This window comes from Archocentrus centrarchus, unplaced genomic scaffold (assembly GCF_007364275.1).
Source record: "Archocentrus centrarchus isolate MPI-CPG fArcCen1 unplaced genomic scaffold, fArcCen1 scaffold_27_ctg1, whole genome shotgun sequence".
Taxonomy (NCBI): Eukaryota; Metazoa; Chordata; class Actinopteri; order Cichliformes; family Cichlidae; genus Archocentrus; species Archocentrus centrarchus.
The window spans coordinates 541541-559225 of record NW_022060257.1 but is presented as its reverse complement, the minus strand read 5'-3'; the positions used below and the strand labels follow the sequence as shown (position 1 = coordinate 559225).

The window sequence follows — 17685 nt, the reverse complement described above, 5'->3', positions numbered from 1 at the left end:
TCAGTCAGATTAGATGGAGAGCGTTTGTGAACAGCAGTTTTCAGATCTTGCCACAAATTCTCGATTGGGTTTAGGTCTGGTCTTTGACTGGGCCGTTCTAACACATGAATATGTTTTGTTTTAAACCATTCCATTGTAGCCCTGGCTTTACGTTTAGGGTCATTGTCCTGCTGGAAGGTGAACCTCCTCCCCAGTCTCAAGTCTTTTTTGCAGACTCCAACAGGTTTTCTTCCAAGATTGTCCTGTATTTGGCTCCATCCATCTTCCCATCAACTCTGACTAACTTCCCTGTCCCTGCTGAAGAGAAGCAGTCCCAGAGCATGATGCTGCCACCACCATATTTGACAGTGGGGATGTATGTTCAGAGTGATGTGCAGTGTTAATTCTTCGCCACACATAGCATTTTGGCCAAAAAGTTCAATTGTGGTTTCATCTGACTAAAGCACCTTGTTCCACATGTTTGCTGTGTCCCCAACATGGCTTCTGGCAAACTGCAAATGGGACTTTTTATGGTTTTCTTTTAACAATGGCTTTCTTCTTGCCACTCTTCCATAAAGACCACATTTGTGCAGTGCATGACTGATAGTTGTCCTGTGGACAGATTCCCCCACCTGAACTGTGGATCTCTGCATTTCGTCCAGAGTCTCCATGGGCCTCTTGGCTGCATCTCTGATCAATGCTCTCCTTGTTCAGCCTGTAAGTTTAGGTGGATGGCCTTGTCTTGGTAGGTAAGGTAAGGTAAGGTAAGGTAAAGTTTATTTATAGAGCACCTTTCACAGACAAGAAAAGTCAAAGTGCTGAACAAACAGTCAATATAAAAAATGAATTACACCTTTGCATTAAAAGCAGTAAAACAACATATTAAAAAAATTACAATGAGAGTAATTGATGAAAAGCTTGGTTGAATAAAAAAGTTTTCAACTGTTTTTAAAAAGAAATGACGGAGTCAGCTAGGCGAAGTTCGAGGGGCAAGTTGTTCCAGAGCTTGGGAGCTATAGCTTGAAAAGATCTGTCGCCTCTAGTCCTTAATCTTGTACGTGGGGGAATTAAGAGGTTTTGATCTACTGATCGAAGGCACAGCGCAGGGATGTATTTAACCAGTAACTGGGATAAATAGTCAGGGACTTGTCCATTTAAAGCTTTATATGTCAGCAGAAGGATCTTAAATTGATTTCTAAAATTAACCGGAAGCCAATGTAAAGCAAGCAGAATAGGAGTAATGCGTGTTCATTTGCTAGAACGAGTTAGAAGTCTAGCAGCTGCATTTTGTATCATTTGAAGCCTGGATACAGATGATTTATTTAAGCTGGTAAAGAGGGCATTACAGTAGTCTAAGCGTGATGACAAATGCATGGACAATCTTTTCCAGATCAGAAGGGGAAACTGTGGTTCTCAGTTTAGAAATATTACAAAGATGAAAAAAACAAGCGCGCGCAATAGATCTTATATGAGAGTCAAATCCCAAGGAGGACTCAAATAATACTCAGATTCCGAACTGCAGTCTTTGCAGGTGAATACGAGGAAGCAATCGCCTGGGTGATACTAGGGTAAATATCAGGAGGAGCTATGATCAAAGTCTCGGTCTTATTGGGATTTAATACAAGAGAGTTGCTAGAGAGCCAAGCACTGATCTGGGATAAACAGTCAACCAGGACAGATAACCTAACTGGTGAGGTTTAAAAGACAAGTACAGTTTGATGTCATCAGCATAAAAGGTTTACAGTTGTGCCATACTCTTTCCATTTCCAGATAATGGATTGAACAGTGCTCCGTGAGATGTTCAAAGCTTGGGAAATCTTTTTATAGCCTAAGCCTGCTTTAAACTTCTCCACAACCTTATTCCTGACCTGTCTGGTGTGTTCTTTGGACATCGTGATGCCATTTACTCCCCAGTATTCTCTTAACCAACCTCTGAGGCCGTCACGGAGCAGCTGTATTTGTACTGAGATTAGATTACACACAGGTGGACTCTTTTTAGTCATTAGCAGTCATCAGAGAAAAGGGGGCTGAATACTTTTCCACACCGCACTTTTCAGCCTTTATTTGTAAAAAATGTGTTGAATCATGTATAATTTTTTTTCCACTTCACAATTGTATACCACTTTGTGTTGGTCTTTCACATTAAATTCCAGTGAAATATATTTATGTTTGTGGTTGTAATGTGACAAAATCTAGAAAAGTTCAAAGGGTATGAATACTTTTGCAAGCCACTGTATTCATATGGCTAAGAGCCTTGTATTTTGCTAGAATAAAATAGACAAAAAAAACCCCCCAAAAAACCCAATACAATTCAATTAATTGGTATAGACCTTCCTCATTGGACACATCTGTCAGTTGATGTGGTCCAGGCATCTGACTAAGATGCCCCCGGGCATTTCTTGGGTGACGTATTCCGGGCATGTCCTACTGGCAGGAGGTCCTGGAAATGACACACTGTAAAGATATCTCCCTCAGCTACCCTGGAAGTGGTCATGTGTTCCTCTGGATAAGGTGGAGGAGGCGGCTGGGAAGAGAGAGGTCTTGGTTTCTCAACTTCGGCTGCTGCTCCTGTGACCTAGCCCTGGATAAGTGGAAGATAATGGATGGATGGATATTTAAAGAACAGAGCAAGTGTTAAAATATATGAAAGAAAGAATTATATTGTGACTGAGGAGCATTCTTACTTGAGAGATGTTGGGGAATACCTGGAGAAGGGTATGTTGGCAGGGAAGCTGAGCTCAGCGTGGGGCCGGGTCTTGATGGTGGAAAGTGGGCAGGCAGACGGGTCATCGAAAAACACTGTAATCCACAGTTTTCCCAGGCTTGAATGATTGCTTAATGAAAATCCAGCAGCAGCACTTGTGCTCCAGACTGAATGGCAGGTGAGTATCTTGACATGGATAACAGTAACACCAGGCAAACAACTAAGGAGCAGAAGACTGTTTATCGACAGAGGCATGAAGGACAACATTAGCAAACTAGAAGGCTAATTTACCAAAGACAGGACAATCTGGCAGAGAAACACAGCTACTGCCAGCCTTTAAATACACAGGATGATAATGGACTGCAGGTGTGCACAATTAGCCCGGGACACATCTACTCTGCCCACGGGTGGCACCATTGGATGCCCACACCTCCACCTGAAAAGCAAAGAGAGAAAAACACTACTACAGCTTACCCCAAAATAAAGAGTGTGATTAAAGTGGTGGGTGGGCTCATCTACATTTTGGGAGAAGTTAATTGAATCTAATAATAGATTAAATGTAGTGTTGAGGCTGTCATTTTCAGCATCTACATGGATGTTCAAATCACCCACTATAATTATTTTATCTAAACTGAGCTCTAAATCAGCCAAAAAGTCTGAGAAATCAGACAAAAACTCTGGGTAAGGACCAGGTGGACGATAGATAACAAATAAGACAGTTTTTTGAATTTCCCAATTAGGGTGGACAAGACTAAGAGTCAGAGTTTCAAATGAAATAAAACTCCATCTGGGTCTTTAGTTAATTAATAAGCTGGAGCCGAAGATTGTTGCTAAGTGCTGCTCCTCGACCTGTGCTTTGAGGATTCAAGGAAAATGGACACCACGAACATCCTTATCAGCAGAGATTACCTGAACATGCAACCAGTAGACAGTGATTTGTTTGGGTTATGGATAGGGTAAGGTTTATATTTACTCATTTATATGGAATTTTCATCTATTTGGAATACTCAAATAGAAAGATACATAGAGGGGTCAAGTCTTCTGGTTTCTGAAACTATTTAGCATTTCATTAGCATTTAGATAAAATGCATCCCAACCCTGACCTGGTGGATGTTAAGTAAAAAAGTACATATCATTGGCTTCACAGGAGAAAAAAAAACAAAAAACAAAACTTTGTACATGTTATTCAGTTTGCTAAGGTTTTATTTTTACTTTAACACTGATTAAGACACATTTCATACCAACAAACTTGATTCTATCTCCAGACCCATTTCCCTTATATACATAAGCAAACAATGTAACCATCAACATGGATTGGAAGAATACATTTTGCGTTGCACACAAGTCTTTCTCATACAAACAACTATTCTCAGTAAAAATGAAGATTCTTATGCAAGATGAGTTGACAGATGAGAGTTTGTAAGACAGTTACAGTGTAAATGTAGACAAGTGTAGAACAATTGTGTTGACCCATTATTTTCACTCATAAACCAAATGATGTCTCCAAACAACACAACAGAATTGTTGATGCTTCCTGAAGAGCCTATGTAATGTTTTGGAGTAGAACTCCTCATGCACAGAGCTAAAGAATGCTGTACATGGCACAGCTTTCGTAAAAACAACTCCAGTGTAAAATCACTATCATTCTGTACATAGCTGAGATATTTGTCTTGTGCATAATCTGTTAAATAATATTGTAAATACTGTGCGTACCTTAACGCTTTAATCAACATTTAAATATTTGAGCAGTGAGACATTTGTTAGTGGCTGCTCATGTGTGGTCTGCAAGAAGGTGTAAAAACATCTAAACAGGAACAAATAACACCACAGGATGCTCAGGTTTTACAGATCCAGAAGAACACAAAGGCACATACCTACACATTCCCTGCTGTCACTTTTAAAGGAGCCATTTAAGGATTTCAGACCTTTCTTAAACACTGTGGTCAGACTGTAGGAATATACGCAAGCCGAGATGCCAAAAGCCTGAATTACCACACATTATTACTATTACCACAAATAACTGTATAAATAACCACATTTTTTTAGAGCAATGATTTCGTCAGTGTATAGTCCAGTCAACAATGACATTTACAGCTCATCCATAAAAGGTTACAAGACTTACAAGTAAAGCCTTGGAATTTAATAATGAAGAGAAAAAAAACTTTAGCCCATTACATTTATATAGGGCATGCCTTGATAATTTGGGATGTTTGCCTTAAACTTGGCATTTACAATTAAACTCCATGCTTTGCACCAGACACCAAGCACAAACTAGACTGTGCCTGTGGCAATGTGGCTTACTGTAAGTCAACCAAAACCCAAACATAACCTCCAACCTGATGGTATGACAAAATGTAATTTTTGATCTTCTTAAAAATTGTCATGGGACAAAGAAAATAATAATTCAGTCATGCATCAAAAATCTCCCAAAAGGGGAGTTAGTATATAATTTCAGTATTATTTGTTAATTCTTGGACATCATAGTGCCAGAGATATCATTCTCACTGAAAACTTTGAGCATTAATGTGCAGCTGTAAAAGCTTCCACTTCCCAGCTTTCTCATTTTCCATCAGATTAAAAAAAAAAAAAAAAAACCTTGTTGAAGGGGTTTGCTTCTTCAGCCACAACACGTTTGGCTCATAGTTTGTATTCCAGTTGTTGGATAGGCTTGGGTTTGTCCAAAAAACAATGAAGAACCTTGATGTATAGATTTATGTTGAAACAGAACTGGAACAAATACAAAAACTATCAGCGTAAAGTCATACGCACGATCCTGTCGGAACTGAAATTTTCTTTTGGTGAAAGAAAAGACCAAACAAAACAACAATGGAGCTCTGCACCATCATTAACTGTAAAAGTCTCCTAGATTTTTGTAAAGTTAGCAGCACTGGTGAATACAGAGTAAAAGGCAAGTGAGCAGGTGAACAGGACTACAAATGTAAAGACAGTGGCATCAGATTTTAAAAGCTAATTCCTGGAATTCTTAACTTTGATGAGGACATTTTACACTACTCTCAAGGTCAAATTCAGTCTGATCAGTATTTGTGAAACAATATAAAACAACTAGCTTAAAATCAAGCTGAATGATTGGTTATTGGCCTTAATGTATAAACTGATACAATGTAATAATGGTAGGTGTGTTTTCTTGAAATTTATGTCCACAAATACAGATGTGACCACCTCAGACTACAGCAGTAAGATTTCTACAGCTAAACACTCCTCCACTTAAAAATATAAAAGAAAACAAACAGAAAAACAAATAAAGTGATTTCAAATTTTGCAACAAATTAAACACAACATAAAGACATACATACAACTATCACATTATAATTACATAGTAATAAAGAATGGGCAGAGTGGTTGACTGTGTTGAGTCATACAGTGCACACTGACAATATAATACAGCAGTTAGCTTTGACTCCCACTTAGGCCACAGTGATATCCATTTACACATTCGATTTGGAGCTCTGGTCTCATATTCCATCACATGAACTTTTTGCACTGTTTCATTAACGCCAAAGATTAAGCAGTTAACGTGCTGCGTACATCATGTGATTGAATAATACTGCATTTTTTTAATTTAACCTTTTAACATGCACCAGGTCACTGGCAACACAACTACGGTTAGGGTTAGAGTTAGGTTTGGGTTTTGTTTTAGCTAGGTGCTAAAAAAGCTAATTCTAATAAAGAGTTTATTAGATTTATTATTATTAGATAAAGTTATACAAAGTAAAGCCTCATCCACTCATTTTAGCACCAGTACAGATTTTCTGTTATAAGTTTATCCATTTGGTTTCAAATAGGCCAAAATTGTATAAAAAGGTATGGTATTTCAGCTAAATCCTACCCCTAACCATAGATGGGTCACTGGTAATGTGCTCGATGTTAAGAAGTTAAAAAATGCTCTTTTCCAATGGAACACCATTTGTATTAGGCAAGTATAATCCCTGACAACATTGTAGAAATTCAACATTTTTGAATTTGCAATTTAACAACAAGAGGTTTATATTCTAGATTAAAAAAAAAAACAAAAAAACAAAATAAAACAAAAAAAAAGTTCAATCTTCCCTGTGGAATGAAAGAAAGATGAAAATCAGATGGCAAAACCTAATATGGCAAAAGAGTACAAGGAAATAAAAATCCTGAAAAAAAAAAATAAGCAGACATCCTCTTCAGTGTGTAACTAATACTAGCACAAATAGTGGGGAACTAAGTGATCCTCAATTTACATGGATCAGTCAAAACATCAAAACTAAACTTGTGTAGTGTTTGTTCTGCCAAAGAAGCTCCAAACATAATGTAGCTATATATCCATGGACATGGAATCTCTGCAGGTGTCTTGTGGGGTCTGGAATTTGGGACTGACATGTTTTGGCCCTTTTAGCCTCCTGATCACATGCCAAAAGCTCAGATTAGACTGGGACCTGAGGAGTTTGGAGGATGGGTCTATACCTTGAGTTCTTTGTTGTGCTTTCAAACTGCTCCTGAACTCCTGTTGTGGTGCAGTCAGTGTTTTGTTCTTACATAGATGTTCCTCTTTATTTAGACAAAACAGACTTATTGTTGGAATCTGAGAAGGAATGCCCAGTTTTTCGGAGGGTTGAACATCAATGACCAGGCTCATTCTAACAGAACAGTCTTCTGTCAGCTTCAAGGTAATTGTTCACCTCTAAGGTGTGAACAACACAAATTTTTCTAGGCAGAAAATTTGATAATGATTATTTCTTTACCTCTTCCCTTCTAGCAAAGTATGACACTGAAGACTATATGACCTCTCACCCTTAATATACATCCTTTGGATGTAAGCCTGTGAGTAAAGGCTTCACACTTCAGATAAGCCTCTCCTCTGGGGGCACTTTGAGGACGCTGCCCATTTCCAGTCTGGCACCAGCTACCTCCTGTGAGCTGGGGCTGTATGTGCCCTCTGACTGACGCTTTTTTCGTGCTGTCATGATGAGAAAAAACACCACCAGGATGGCCAGCAACACACATAAGGTGGTTAGTGGAATAGTTACTGCCAACCAGGGAACTCGCCCATTTTGTTCTTCTTTCTGCAAGCAAAGAGCACAGAATATTTTCATTTTAAAGATTTCTCTGATCTGAAAAGGCCAGAACTTAACTGTTGCCAGAAGCTGAAGCACAATCTCAAACACTGCTCTGGAAGTTTAATCATGCTTTCTACTATGGTTAAAGGAAGGAGCTAAGGAGTCTAAGAAAGATATTTTAAACTGCAAACTCACTGAGCATAATGGAGCTTATGTGCAGTGAAAGTGTCTTAACTCAGAGCTGGTGTTAGTGAAAGTAACTGTCTGTCACTTACATTGCTCTCACAAAGTGTGCCACTGTAGCCTGGCACACACACACACTGGAAGTGATTGATTCTGTCCAGACAGGTGGCACCATTGAGGCAAGGATTGGACTCACACTCATCTATTTCTGTCTCGCACCTGAAACACATCAGCAGGGTTTAAGCACAACACTGACTGACAGAGCAGCAGCTCACACATGCCCTTCTGACCTTACCACTTAGATGTGGTTCAGACACACTTAAAAGAACGGTGTGTGGATGAGGAATGCGTGTTGTTCTTCTCTCACCTGGAACCAGCATATCCTGGCTTGCAGGTACAGTTGCCACCAGAGTCACCTCCAATACAAACCCCTCCATTAAAACAATCAGTGTTTACATTGCATGCCACAGGAGGAAAACGCCACCTATTAGACACACAAACAAACTTTTTTAAGTTCTCTATGTTTCTACAGCAGAGCTTCAGCTAATTATTATTTTTTATTAGCTGGAGCTAACTAGCTCTCCCAGTTATTAGATATTCTGTTCCCTAAACTATAAGACTAGAAAAAAATAAGCATATCCTCCAGAAGTGGGGGCCATCAAATGTTTCCTGTTTGTTTTTGTTTCCGCAGACACTCACAGATTTCAGAATAGTTGCAGATTTTCTATGTTGATCCTCTAGTTTATTAATTGCCTCAGTGTTTAAGCTCTATTCTATGAAAATATTAGTTTTAGTAAAAAAAAATAGCAGTGCAGGTGAAAAACAAACTGCCTATCTGGGCAATTAAAGAGTTGAAGAGTTTCCAACTTAAACATAATCAGTGTTTATTTCCAGGTATTTACATCTGGATCTGCTCCACAGTTCAGAATATAGCACTTTTTGTTTGAACCCACCCATTTCTCTTGTGAGCAAAAGTTGGCACAGATTAACTTAAAATCGATGAATGAATAAGACTTAATATTCAGTTGCAAATCCTTTGCTTGCAATAACAGGATCACGCCTGTTACTCAGTGACATCACTAAACTTTTGGATTCGTCTTTTGTGATGCTTTTCCACGCTTTCAATGTTGTCTCTTTCAGCTGTTGTCTGTTTTTTTTTTCCACTTCCTGCCCCTGTCCTTTTGTAGTTTTGGCAGTGTGTTTTGGGCCATTATCTTGCTGCATGATGAAAGATCTTCCAATTAGTTTGGTTGTAGCTTTCTTTAAATTGACAGACAAAATGTTTCTGTAGACTTCTGACTTCATTGCTGTCATCAGTGAAGATTAATGATAAGAAGAAGCCATGCAATCCCAAGCCATGACATTACCTCCGCCGTATTTCATAGATAAGCTCGTATGTTTGGGCTCATGAGCAGAAACCTTTCTCTAAACTTTAGCCTTTCCATCACAAAGATTAACATAAAGGTTAATCTTTGTCTCATCAGTCCAGAAAAACATAGTCCTAGATTTTCTGGGGCTTGCCTCTACTTGGCAAATTCCAACCTGGCCTTATTCTTCTTGCTAATTAGTGGTTTGCATCTTCTGGTGAAGCCTCTGTACTTTTTTTATGAAGTCTTCTATGAACAGTAGATTGTGAAAGCTTCAGTCCTGCCCTCTGGACGTTGTTGCTGATGTCACTAATAGTTGTTTTAGGGTCTTTACAGCATTTACACTCTTTCTGTCATCAGCTGCTGTTTTTTTCCTTGGTCTACCTGTTCAACATGTGTTACTTAGGGCACCAGTGATGACTTTCTTCTTCAGGACTGTTACACCCCTCTGCTCCACCTTATGTTGTGGCTTTTGAGACGGGTCATAATGAGGACATTCCAAACTGTTGTACTGACTATGGCCAGTATTTGTGCAGTGGCTCTGATTTTCCATCTTCTCTTCAGCTGTTTTACCTATTCTCTAGTTTTCATGTTGGTTACTCCTCTAACTGTAAGAGCACAGTCTGCAAAGGCAAAACCCAAATCTGAAACTGAGCACAAACAAGCACTATTTATTGTTTAAATAATCAATGTAACAGGATATACCTGGGTAACAAAACACACATGTTAGTCACATGTTCCAATACTTTTGCTCAGAAGAAAAAATGTGTGGGTTCAGACAAAAGGTCCTATCATCTGAACTGTGTATCAGATCCAGATGTAAATACCTGGAAATGAGATGAGCTGAGCTGAGATGCTGATCTCCTCATATTCATCTTTTAATGTCAAACCAAAATGTTTTCAGTTTATAGAAAAAATAAAGGGATTGGCCTCACTCTTCTAATACTTTTGGAAGTGAGTGTAGCAAACTGCTGAAGTGCTAATCTTATCTAATGCATCAAAATTCATCAAAACATCTTGGGTTAATCTGCTTTGTAAACTAGATAGCTTGCTTCTACCTTTTACGTACTTTATCAGCTAAGGTTGTAAAATAACCAACATCAAATTCTTACTGTTGAAGTTATAGTCAGCTAGCTGATTTACCTTAGCTTGCTCTCTCACTATCTCAATATTTTCAGATGTTAAACAGTGTTTCAGATATTGCACAATAAATGGTACAAACTGGCATAAAAAACTAGCCAACTGTCAAAATCAGTCTGTGAAAAAAAGATAGTAGTAGAAGGCAAATAGATTAAATATCAAGTCTGCACAATATTCAGGCAGCCAAGAGCACCTTTTTGAAAGAATAATTTTTGAATTCTTTGTGAATGTTAATAAAACAGTTACAATTGTCTAAACTTCTAAATTTAAGAATGGAAGCCATTTGTGAAAGGTTGAACCACAGTAATCACAAAATAGCACAACCTGTTGTGAGCAATTTTTTTAAGTGCTCCTGTGAGCTCTTAAGACATTGCCATAGAAATTGCTATAGAGAGGACTACTGCCTCTTATTAGAAGTGGAGAGATCATCTGAGAGACAGACAGTGACATAAACTAAAGCATACTCAGATACCCCGACATGCAACATTAAATCCTATACACTCCCCAGCACTTATCTCTGTAGCAGGTCTCTGTAGTAGGTCTTTTTAAGTGCAGTCAAAGTTTTGCCTGACACAGTTTTGCATATTTAAAAAAAATGTACTGTAGAGAAACTGAAGGCTGTATACTCACTGGCAACGCTTCCCAATGTAGCCAGGAGGACATGAACAGGTGTGATTTCCCAGTGTTTCCACACAGACTCCTCCATTCTCACACTTGAACTCCAGACAGTTATCCACCTCTTCCTGACAGTTTTTCCCCTTGTATCCAGGCTCGCATTCACACTGGAAATCTGCCAGGAGGTCTTTACATGTACCGTAGACACATGGAGTTGAAGAACACTCATTTATCTCTGTCTCACACAGTTCCCCCTCCCATCCAGGTTTGCAGCTGCAGTTAAACTCATTAAACTGGTCCTGACACACACCCTGGTTGAAGCAGGGCTGGGAATCGCAAATAGGTGCACCTTGGCACCCTATGCTTGGCTCATGCCCACCCACTCTGGTGAACCGGCTCATCTGAGGTGCATCTGCTACCTTTATGAGTGGCAGGTAGACTCCACCCAGTCTCACCTCTCCTAAGCATCCTGTGTATTTCTCTGCCAGCCAGATTTTGGTGTCATTAAGAAAGTTGAGATTACCACTGATTCCAAAGCTAACACCAGCTCTGTGTCCATCTACAGTGAGGCGCCAGCGCGATTCTGACTGTGTGGGGTCGACCATGGTAAGCTGAATGTGGTGCCACGCCCCATCTGCAACTGTCCTGTCACTGGTGAAGGCGAGCAGCTCTGCACCCTCCCCACTGTCCAGTTTGATCAGCAGGCTGGAGTTGAGCAAGCCCAGGCAGAAGACCTTAGATCTGCTGACAGCCCGCAGCAAGATCCCATTCTCATCCCGTGTTCGTATGTCCATGGTGATATTGGTTACAGGGCTCAGCAGGGAGCTATTGGCAACGTATTGGAGAGAATTGTCTTGAAAAGTGGCTTCAGTTAAACCTGTGAGAGGACAAGACCATGAGAATTACTGGCACTAATAAAAAAGTATATCAGCTTCTCTTCTCTTCTGCTTCTCTTCAAAAATACAGATTAAAATAAATAAAATAAAACTCCAAGAACTTTTCATGTAAGTCCACTATTGTAGCTCCTCAAAAATATACAGAAATCCAAATAAGATGCTTTTTTTTTTTTATTTCTTCTGATATCTTTGTTAGTTAATTACCAGTATGGGGATTTTTAGCCTCTGAAGGAGTTCATGTTAAAAGGTTTGACATCAAGGTGTTTTGCATTTGCTGTTTGACTGTTCCTCCCAGGATGAGTTGTAATAACTTTAGAGCAGGGGTATTCAACTCCAGGCCTCGAGGGCTGGTATCCTGCAGCTTTTAGATGTGTCCCTGATCCAACACACCTGAATCAAATGGCTGAATTATCTCCTCAGTATGCAGTCAAGTTCTCCAGAGTTCTGCTAATGACTTCTATATTTGATGCAGGTGTGTTGAAGCAGAGACACATCTAAAACCTGCAGGACACCGGCCCTCGGGGACCTGGAGTTGAACACCCCTGCTTTACAGGTTCATTGACTTATTTTCCAGTCAAAGGGAAAGGTCAATAGGAAAATATCAGAAAAACAAGAAAAATTGTTACATCCACAGTGCTCCAGCCATTTATGACAATGCAGTCCTAAGAGTAGAGATCTCATTAATTGTTTACATCTACCAAGAAGGTTTTGATTTGTTCCGTTTGTTTATTTGTCTGTCAGCAGTACTAACACACACTTACACTCCGATGGATGCATCAGGGACAATTCAGGGTTCAGTATCTTGTCCAATGACACTTAGACACATGGACTGGTATAAAGGGCATTGATCCACTTACCTGACTTGTAGATGACCCACTCTACTGCCTGAGCCACCACTGCCCCATTATAGATTAGATTTATAGATTTATCTACATAAAACACTGAAATGGGAATACAAAATTTGGAGGGCACTTCAACTTTGCAAGCAAATTTTAGTGATTCCAGAGGAAATTGTCAGATTAACTCTTTCATTGCAAAATTGTTAATTTTGCCATATAACACTAACACAATAAGCAGTCACTTGAAAATGAGTCAATAATGTGATGAGTCAATAATGTAGTGTCTATAAGTCTTATTTCTTGTGTGGATATTGTTGCATTGTATATAAACCCTGCTCCTCTCTGCTCCAACTTGAATAATGGTACATAGTAGAAGCAATATAAACTCTACATTTATTATACCTATATTCCAGGATGCTGCAGGATAATCTTTCTATACCTGTTACAGAACTCTTAAGGTCACTAAGTGTCTTGTTTGCTAAGAAATATCTCCCATGATGGAGTATAATCTTGGCAGGTCTTCCTAAAAATTTCACATTGAAAACCTTTCAAGACTCCAAGTTTAAGTAAGAGATAAAGAGCAAAAACAAATTCACCTGACCTGGCCTGAACTGAATAGCCCTGCCTTGAAAAAACAGAATCACTGCTAAGGGATCACTCACACTCATAACCATCCTGTAGCTCCATGCAGTGCAATCCATCAGAGCAGGGCTTTTCAATGCACCACAAGCGAGTCTCGCATAGTTGGCCCGAATAGTTAATGTAGCAGGTGCATCTGAAGTCATTCCAGGTGATCTGACACTCTCCACCATTCAAACATGGCTCATTCTGCGCACAGACAAACACAGATGGATGGATTAGACCACTGCTTGTAAAATCTCTCACCTGACGTGACCGTATAGGTAAAAGCTACAAAGAGGATTGAACGCTAACTTACAGACCAACAGGATTCACCATCAGATCATTGCTAATGGGGTTATCACAACTAAGCTATTAGACAATTCTGAAATTGCCATGGGTTCAGCTGTAGAGCCATACGCCAGCAAAATGTTACACTTATTATTTGGTGCCTGTAAATCAACTTTGCAGTGTGATACATACAAAAAATATGTAAAAACTATTACGAGTTAAATCTTATGAGTTACATTTTTTTTTCTCTATAGTTAAATGGACATTGATTGACATTTATGTGGTGTTTTTCTAATCCAACTGACCACTCAAAGCACTTTTTCCTACAAGCCACATTTAACCATATACTTTATTCTGTACAGTTTGAGCATTACTGCCTTAAATCCAAGGCCAATTTACAATCACCAACTAACCTAACATGCATGTCTTTGGACTGTGGGAGAAAACCAGCGAACACCCACACAAGGAGAACAAGTAACCTCCACACAGAGAAAGGCCCCATCCAGGGTTTGAACTAGGAAACCTGTTCACTGTGAGGGGATAGTGCTAACCACTCCTCCACCACCGTGCCACCGGGGATAATTTAATAATTATAAATAGAAATAATAAGTAATCAAAAAAAGGATGTCGGTGCCCAGGTGGCTTAGCGGTGAAGCCGGCGACCGCATACATATACCGTGTTGTGGCGCGGGTTCGAGTCCCGGCCTGTTGCCAATTTGCCCGCGTGTCTTCCCCTGTATCTTTCCCCCATTTCCTGTCTCCCTCCAATGCCAATCAAAGCCACTGTGGCCAAAAAAAAAAAAAAAAAGGATGTTGAAAGGAAGCCCTCCAACATACATCAAGTCTCTTACATTGCATGTGTCATCACTTTGGCATCCTGGCAGCAGGTTGTCCTCGGTGCTTGACTGGTAAACCTCCATTCTATCTGGATAACCTTCAGCAGCCAGATGCTTGTGATCCAGTCGAATGTCCTGCAGACAGCCCTTGAAGTTTCCACCCCAGGCATTCATGTTCTTGCCTGCAGGGAGCCCTCCAACATATACCACATCCCCTGCTTCTACACTTACATTTCCTAAGGCACGTTTATTCCCCGCTTTGGGGAAAACCACATGGCCACAATGTACCTTTACAGTCACCAGATTATTTTTCCCATCAGTAACTAACTTGGCTTCTGAGAGAAGTGTGGTGTGAGGACTGTAAATAGCAACAGTGCCTTCCTTCAGGTAAATAGTCAGGTAGGCCTCTCCTTCTCGACAAAACTGAAGCAGCATGCCATTGTGTTTGAGGGAGCGCATTAAAAAGGAAATGGTAAAGTTGTCTCCATGGGTTTCTGATATGTTGAAGGCAGAGTAGCTGGTGCTGTTTTCATGGCCAAAAGTCCAGGATGGATACTCTGAGGTAGAGGGAAGAAGGACACACTTTCAGCATTATGAGTATGTTTATAATTTTAGTCTTTACATTTTGCACTCAGTATTTTTAAAAAATAACTTATATTAAAGAATAACCATCTTGACTAAGAGGTATTGAATACTTTCTCCACGACTGCATAGAGGAAGCATTTTCAAGACATCCTTTTGTGTTTTGGCATGGGCTTGAACACTGCACATTTTTAACAGAGCCATGGTCTAATAAAAGACTTGACTGAGTTTTCATGGGAAGTATGATCCAGGAGCTGTCGAAAGGTGCAACAAATAAATAAATAAACTTGCCTCCATCAATCATTAGTATTTTGCCTCGTGCAATTCCAGTTTTGGTGGCAATTATTTTTAGTTGACAAGCGCTGATTTGAGATGAGGTGATTTTGCCCTGGAGGAACTTATCAATGTTTTTGGTTAACCACAGTCTGACTGAAATATGTGCTAAAACATGGCTCTTAACTAATACAGCAGCTAGCATTAAAACTGTTACTCATAACCTCTTAACACCCATTAGATTACCTCCAAACCATGTTTTGTAATATTGTGTTATAGTTATGTGTTATAGTGTTATAGTTTTTATACTTATTTGTTTTTATGTAAGCACGAAGTACCGCAGCAATTTCCTAATGTTGTGAATCTGTTCACCCATATGGCAATAAAACCTTCTGATTCTGATTCTGAGGTTTAGGGCTAGGGTTAGAGTTAAGGTTGCGTTTTAGCCACAGCCAAAATAAACATATTGACTAGCCCTGTAAAGTCTGAACCATGACATAATTGCCATTTTTAAAAACTGGAGTGTTTACTGAACTTTCTGACAAATAAAGAAATAGAAAAATTAAATATTAATTTGCATATATGAGGGTTTTTTTTGCTCAGTTGTACCGCATGTGTCTGATTGTATATTTCAGGTTTTTCACACTGATGATGTAGAGGTCTCAATAACTCATGTATCAAATATTATACATTTGGTGTTACAGGGTTACAATATGCTATTTTTTAACCAGATCTATTTGCATGCATTTTGGCCTCAAAGTTCTTTTGTAAGATTACCATTTAGTTATTCCCACTAGGCAAAAATTCCATAAAAAAGATAGATGTGAAAATAATCCTAACCAGGTCACTAGCAACCTGGTGGATGTTATGAGAGAAAACACCTTTTCCTCCGTGGAGTGCAGTAATTACATTCTTATACTGAGTTACTCACCCTAAGGAATTTTTACCTACTCTATAGCCACAGAACAATTCATCCAGAGAAACATAAACACACACACACACACACACATATATATATATATTTTTTTGGCTGTTAAAACAGTAGTGAGGTGTGCTGTGTATACTGCTACCTTCTTCGCAGTGTGCTCCATAATATGGCCGATAACACTGACAGCTGGCATGAATCCACATGTCCACACACTGTCCATGTTGCATGCACGGGTCATCATGACACCAGTCTTGTTTGGTACATCCCAGTTCCAAGCCCATATTATCTTCCCTGATGAGGTCTTGAGGCAGCAGCAGCTTATGGTCAACTTGAAGGTCTTCCATACAGCCAATGAATGTCTTTCCACTGGACAAGTTGTCCATATATTGCAGGGGTGTCCCCCCTATATACAGCTGTTGGAAGGAGCTGGATTGGAGGAAGATCAGATAATTTTGAATCTCATTCTTTACCTGGCATCCTTCCTCACAGCCGGGTCCTTTTATAGTCAGAACCAACCTCACATCCATGATCACAGTTACTTGGCGCCATTCTCCATCAGTGACTGTGCCTGGGTAAATGACCTGCAGTACCTTCCCTGACTTTACCTTTGCCTGGAGGGAACCTTTGACAAGTTCCAGAGATACAAAGCTCTCCATGGTGCCCCGGTAGTACAGCACCATGTCAGGTAGAGTACTTCTGAATCGAAGCTGCATGTGTAGAACGTTGTAGTCGTCAGAGTTTAGCTTTGTTTTGTTCTTGAAAACAGGCAGCTGCATATGGACATAGCCCTCAGAGTTAAAGGAGAAGGTGGTGGAGGTATTGCAGCGATCTCCAGCCCAGCCAGCAGGACACAGACAGGTGTACCCATGTTCACCATTTTTGGTCAAATTGGGGATGCAGCCTGCCTCATGCTGACACTGGTGCTGCCGGCAGCCAACAAGTCTGATATCACAGTCTTGCCCACCCCAGGGCTCATGGCCAGGCTCAAGTATAGGGCAGTGGCACCTGTAGGAATTGGCATCATCTTCACAGGTGGCACCATTCTGGCAGGGATTACTGTCACACTCGTTGATGTCTACCTCACAGTGTACACCTGCATGGGGAGACACTGATCTTTAGTGTTTCTTATTTCAGCTTACTGTAACAAAATGGATTCAGCTTTTACATGCCAAAATACATTCACATGGATCAAATTTATATCAATGACTTTAACAACATGACTTAAATGGTCTGAATGACTTAAATGATACTAAGTCAAAAAAGCACACATACAGAAGAAGGAGAGGCATGAGCTTTCCAGTGCAATATACGTACAAGAAAATGACCTGAGGAAATAGCTGTTAATTTAACAATTAGACATCAATAAGAGCTGCAATCTCCATTATCAGA

The 17685-nt window shown here is 39.8% G+C and overlaps 1 protein-coding gene across 1 annotated transcript in view; it reads right to left on the bottom strand.

Annotated features, from left to right (window-relative positions):
* Positions 1-3868: 3868 nt before the first annotated feature.
* Positions 3869-17685, bottom strand: part of LOC115776165 (protein crumbs homolog 1) — a 38735-nt gene continuing 24918 nt past the window's right edge. Inside the window, exons 7-13 of the mRNA XM_030723739.1 lie at positions 16439-17389; positions 14529-15070; positions 13431-13596; positions 11049-11910; positions 8279-8395; positions 8004-8130; positions 3869-7734 (exon numbers count right to left, since the gene is read on the bottom strand). Of these exons, the coding sequence (XP_030579599.1) occupies positions 7513-7734; positions 8004-8130; positions 8279-8395; positions 11049-11910; positions 13431-13596; positions 14529-15070; positions 16439-17389 (2987 nt within the window). The 3' untranslated portion in view covers positions 3869-7512. The remainder of the gene's footprint in view (positions 7735-8003; positions 8131-8278; positions 8396-11048; positions 11911-13430; positions 13597-14528; positions 15071-16438; positions 17390-17685) is intronic.